The sequence below is a fragment of the Crinia signifera genome, chromosome 1 (genome assembly GCF_055691185.1).
Source record: "Crinia signifera chromosome 1, ASM5569118v1, whole genome shotgun sequence".
NCBI classification, from domain to species: domain Eukaryota; kingdom Metazoa; phylum Chordata; class Amphibia; order Anura; family Myobatrachidae; genus Crinia; species Crinia signifera.
The window spans coordinates 6,953,248-6,959,247 of NC_139217.1; the positions used below are offsets into that span (position 1 = coordinate 6,953,248).

A 6,000-nucleotide genomic window follows, 5' to 3' on the forward strand; every position below is an offset into this window, starting at 1 on the left:
TGGGGTCCAAATCTAGAACCTGTTGTTTTTGTACCAACAAGGGTCCCAGCTCATACCCTCTGGCATTAAACTTGTGGACCATAAGGTCCAAATCAGCTGGTAAATGTTCCCTAGTGCTGGTTAACCTGGCAACCTGCAGCATCTGTGAAAGTGGCAGTCCCCGCTTTAAAGAAGGGGTATGATGGCTGGATGCTCTTAACAAAGTGTTTCTATCAGTAACTTTAGAATATCTACCAGTACCAATAACACCTTTGTCAACTGTAATAAACACATCAAGAAAATTTGCCTAAGATTCACTAGCAGAATATGTAAATTTGATGAACTGACTAGTTGCATTGATGGTCTATATAAGGTGCACAAACCTCTCCCCCCCCAGTCCAGATGAGGAACACGTCATCAATGTAACAGATATACATCATGACGTGCCCGCAACAGTCCTGGTTGGTGAAGAACAGGTCGGCCCCCTGGGCAAACATGTACACATTCGCAAAAGAGGGGGCCACGGATGACCCCATGGCACACCCTCTTAGTTGAATGTAGTACTGTCCATTAAACAAAAAGTAGTTACGGAACAACGTAAGCTCTAAAAGGGAAAGAAAAAGTTCATGGTTAAACAATAAAGGATCCAAATGTTTGATCAAGAAGTTCTTCATAGCTCTGAGGCCTCCCTCGTGGGGGATTTACATATAGAGGCTGCATACATCAAGACAGCAGAGTAACGCCCCAGGAGGTAGGGTGCCAATGTCCTTGAGTCACAACAGGAAGGTATTGGTGTCTTTAATGAAGGAATCCTCTTAGAGAAGAAGCGGCTGGAGGATGCTGTCAAGCATCTGGGACACTGACTGCAACAATGAACCCCTGGCCGAGATTATCAGGCATCCTGGCGGCTTCTCACAGTTCTTATGCAACTTAGGCAGGGTATAGAAGACCGGGACTACAGGATGTGTAGTTTTCAAGACCTGGACTACTTTCTCTGGTAGAAGCTTATGCAGTAATGCTCTATCCAAGATACTAAAAAGTTCCTTTTGGAATCCCCCAGTGGGATCTCTTGGGAGCAACTTGTATACTTCTTTATCCGAGAGCTGTCCCATGATGTCAGCCACATAGTCCTCTAAGTTCATGATTACCATAGCTCCGCCTTTGTCGGCCGGTCGTATCACTCGTTTTTTCCTGTTCCAAAGATTTGAGAGCATTAATCTCTTCTTTCATCATGTTGGGTCTTATAGTGTATGGAGTCGCAACAAAACGATCCATCGACTCATCGATCAATCTAGTGAAAGTCTTCAAAGAACTATTTTGAGACGGTGGGTCGAAGTTTGATCGGGAAGTTTTGGCAAGAAAAGTGTCAAAGACACTAGCAGTAGAGATGGATTGTTTATGCTGAAAATTTTATTTTCTTCTTAGTTGTCATGAGAATTTGTGTAGGTTGAGTTTCCAATTGTAAAAACTAGAAAAATGGAAAATATGTGTGGTGCGCAAATCAACAGCGGCTGGCACAGGGCGGTCAAGCCCAAAAAGTACAATAGTGAAAACAAAAGAATAGTGCCTGCGCTGGCTGTACCAAATAATTGTACCAGACGTTTCTCAAAACATATATAACAATTTATTACACATAAAAAATATATATAAAATATATATAATATAAAAATCACACTATGCATGCAGGTACCTAGACATAAAGTCCAAGGGGATAGGTTTTAAATCACTGGGATAGCAATTGCGAACATGTAGTGGCTGAGATAAATCAAGGTGCTGACAAGGGTTTATATTACCATCCTGGTCGGTCTGGTAGATGTTTGCTTTTCCAGACAATGGAATGACAGTCCAGAGGGTGCACTATATTTGCAAGGGCTCAGGCTCTCCACTTGGTATATACCAAGTTACTTTCTCCTGAAGAAGCCGGAGGTAAGATCCGGGGAAATGCGTTGAGCTTTCCAAATATCCACATTTGTGCAGCTGAAAATTGCCGACTGACATCACTCACCACCCTAGCGGGATCCATCCAAACTGGTCCAAGAAATCTCCCCAAACTACGTTATACAGTCCTTTTCCCACTTACAGACGTCCTCCCTGGAGAAATCTGGAGTTCCATCTTTTGGGATATCTGCTCGATCCCTAATTCCCCAGTTTCTAAGAGGACATATATACCAAGTGGAGAGCCTGAGCCCTTGCAAATTAAATTAAATTCAATTACTCTAATGAATTAGTGATTTAATGTTGTAGTGATATTATATGCCGTATATGCACCAGTAACCTGACCACCCCAGGGACTCCGCTGAGGGTTATAGGACCCGATCCCTAACCGCAGATAGGAGACCCAGTCACCCCATTCGGGGAGCACGTTTTCCATATACCAATATAACTGCCGATACTGAGCGGCTAAAAACTTCTGTTTAAATTACACAGTCGTATACAAACCTATGCTGTGTAAGGGTACACACTGCAGCACGAAGGGCTGATTCTGGCAGCAGGACAGGGAAACACATATACCTATACTATATGCTAGGCTGTTAGGCCTTTGGCTGTGTAGTCTTCTAGATGTGAAGTATTCTAGTGTAAAGTATGCAGACTATAGTAATATAACATAGGAGATATACAGGAGATGCCTCAGCTGATGTGACCCCTTCTTCTCTCTCTCTTCCCAGGTATGGGCTTTAATCTGCTGCAAAATTGTATCTCTCTCCACTTTTTGCTCCCCATCACTACTAAATTCTGTTAGGTATGGGCTTTAATCTGCTGCAAAATTGTATCTCTCTCCACTTTTTGCTCCCCATCACTACTAAATTCTGTTAGGTATGGGCTTTAATCTGCTGCAAAATTGTATCTCTCTCCACTTTTTGCTCCCCATCACTACTAAATTCTGTTAGGTATGGGCTTTAATCTGCTGCAAAATTGTATCTTTCTCCACTTTTTGCTCCCCATCACTACTAAATTCTGTTAGGTATGGGCTTTAATCTGCTGCAAAATTGTATCTCTCTCCACTTTTTGCTCCCCATCACTACTAAATTCTGTTAGGTATGGGCTTTAATCTGCTGCAAAATTGTATCACTCTCCACTTTTTGCTCCCCATCACTACTAAATTCTGTTAGGTATGGGCTTTAATCTGCTGCAAAATTGTATCTCTCTCCACTTTTTGCTCCCCATCACTACTAAATTCTGTTAGGTATGGGCTTTAATCTGCTGCAAAATTGTATCTTTCTCCACTTTTTGCTCCCCATCACTACTAAATTCTGTTAGGTATGGGCTTTAATCTGCTGCAAAATTGTATCTCTCTCCACTTTTTGCTCCCCATCACTACTAAATTCTGTTAGGTATGGGCTTTAATCTGCTGCAAAATTGTATCTCTCTCCACTTTTTGCTCCCCATCACTACTAAATTCTGTTAGGTATGGGCTTTAATCTGCTGCAAAATTGTATCTCTCTCCACTTTTTGCTCCCCATCACTACTAAATTCTGTTAGGTATGGGCTATTCCACAAAGCTTTGTTTTATTATTCCCTTTGGAATATATAGTAAACAAGAAATGTCTGTGTATTAGTGGGGGCAGTGGTCTGACTTTGATCACACCTTGATAAATCAATTAGGTGTGGGTGGAGTTAGGGGGTGGGGATCTCTAGGACCTGTACTGCTATTTATTCACTATATGCTAGGCTGTGAGGCCTTTGGCTGTGTAGTCTTCTAGATGTGAAGTATTCTAGTGTAAAGTATGCAGACTATAGTAATATAACATAGGAGATATACAGGAGATGCCTCGGCTGATGTGACCCCTTCTTCTCTCTCTCTTCCCAGGTATTGGCATTAATCTGCTGCAAAATTGTATCTCTCTCCACTTTTTGCTCCCCATCACTACTAAATTCTGTTAGGTATGGGCTTTAATCTGCTGCAAAATTGTATCTCTCTCCACTTTTTGCTCCCCATCACTACTAAATTCTGTTAGGTATGGGCTTTAATCTGCTGCAAAATTGTATCTCTCTCCACTTTTTGCTCCCCATCACTACTAAATTCTGTTAGGTATGGGCTATTCCACAAAGCTTTGTTTTATTATTCCCTTTGGAATATATAGTAAACAAGAAATGTCTGTGTATTAGTGGGGGCAGTGGTCTGTCTTTGATCACACCTTGATAAATCAATTAGGTGTGGGTGGAGTTAGGGGGTGGGGATCACTAGGACCTGTGCTGCTATTAATTCACTATATGCTAGGCTGTTAGGCCTTTGGCTGTGTAGTCTTCTAGATGTGAAGTATTCTAGTGTAAAGTATGCAGACTATAGTAATATAACATCGGAGATATACAGGAGATCCTTCAGCTGATGTGACCCCTTCTTCTCTCTCTCTTCCCAGGTATGGGCTTTAATCTGCTGCAAAATTTTATCTCTCTCCACTTTTTGCTCCCCATCACTACTAAATTCTGTTAGGTATGGGCTATTCCACAAAGCTTTGTTTTATTATTCCCTTTGGAATATATAGTAAACAAGAAATGTCTGTGTATTAGTGGGGGCAGTGGTCTGACTTTGATCACACCTTGATAAATCAATTAGGTGTGGGTGGAGTTAGGGGGTGGGGATCTCTAGGACCTGTACTGCTATTTATTCACTATATGCTAGGCTGTGAGGCCTTTGGCTGTGTAGTCTTCTAGATGTGAAGTATTCTAGTGTAAAGTATGCAGACTATAGTAATATAACATAGGAGATATACAGGAGATGCCTCGGCTGATGTGACCCCTTCTTCTCTCTCTCTTCCCAGGTATTGGCATTAATCTGCTGCAAAATTGTATCTCTCTCCACTTTTTGCTCCCCATCACTACTAAATTCTGTTAGGTATGGGCTTTAATCTGCTGCAAAATTGTATCTCTCTCCACTTTTTGCTCCCCATCACTACTAAATTCTGTTAGGTATGGGCTATTCCACAAAGCTTTGTTTTATTATTCCCTTTGGAATATATAGTAAACAAGAAATGTCTGTGTATTAGTGGGGGCAGTGGTCTGTCTTTGATCACACCTTGATAAATCAATTAGGTGTGGGTGGAGTTAGGGGGTGGGGATCACTAGGACCTGTGCTGCTATTAATTCACTATATGCTAGGCTGTTAGGCCTTTGGCTGTGTAGTCTTCTAGATGTGAAGTATTCTAGTGTAAAGTATGCAGACTATAGTAATATAACATCGGAGATATACAGGAGATCCTTCAGCTGATGTGACCCCTTCTTCTCTCTCTCTTCCCAGGTATGGGCTTTAATCTGCTGCAAAATTTTATCTCTCTCCACTTTTTGCTCCCCATCACTACTAAATTCTGTTAGGTATGGGCTATTCCACAAAGCTTTGTTTTATTATTCCCTTTGGAATATATAGTAAACAAGAAATGTCTGTGTATTAGTGGGGGCAGTGGTCTGTCTTTGATCACACCTTGATAAATCAATTAGGTGTGGGTGGAGTTAGGGGGTGGGGATCTCTAGGACCTGTACTGCTATTTATTCACTATATGCTAGGCTGTGAGGCCTTTGGCTGTGTAGTCTTCTAGATGTGAAGTATTCTAGTGTAAAGTATGCAGACTATAGTAATATAACATAGGAGATATACAGGAGATGCCTCGGCTGATGTGACCCCTTCTTCTCTCTCTCTTCCCAGGTATTGGCATTAATCTGCTGCAAAATTGTATCTCTCTCCACTTTTTGCTCCCCATCACTACTAAATTCTGTTAGGTATGGGCTTTAATCTGCTGCAAAATTGTATCTCTCTCCACTTTTTGCTCCCCATCACTACTAAATTCTGTTAGGTATGGGCTTTAATCTGCTGCAAAATTGTATCTCTCTCCACTTTTTGCTCCCCATCACTACTAAATTCTGTTAGGTATGGGCTTTAATCTGCTGCAAAATTGTATCTCTCTCCACTTTTTGCTCCCCATCACTACTAAATTCTGTTAGGTATGGGCTATTCCACAAAGCTTTGTTTTATTATTCCCTTTGGAATATATAGTAAACAAGAAATGTCTGTGTATTAGTGGGGGCAGT

General features: G+C 41.4%; 1 protein-coding gene across 1 annotated transcript in view; it reads right to left on the reverse strand.

Moving 5' to 3' along the window:
• LOC146040980 (vomeronasal type-2 receptor 26-like) overlaps window positions 1–1,130 on the reverse strand; it is a 37,785-nt gene extending 36,655 nt beyond the window's left edge. Inside the window, exons 1-2 of the mRNA XM_083163604.1 lie at window positions 857–1,130; window positions 363–583 (exon numbers count right to left, since the gene is read on the reverse strand). Of these exons, the coding sequence (XP_083019730.1) occupies window positions 363–583; window positions 857–1,130 (495 nt within the window). The remainder of the gene's footprint in view (window positions 1–362; window positions 584–856) is intronic.
• Window positions 1,131–6,000: the final 4,870 nt, after the last annotated feature.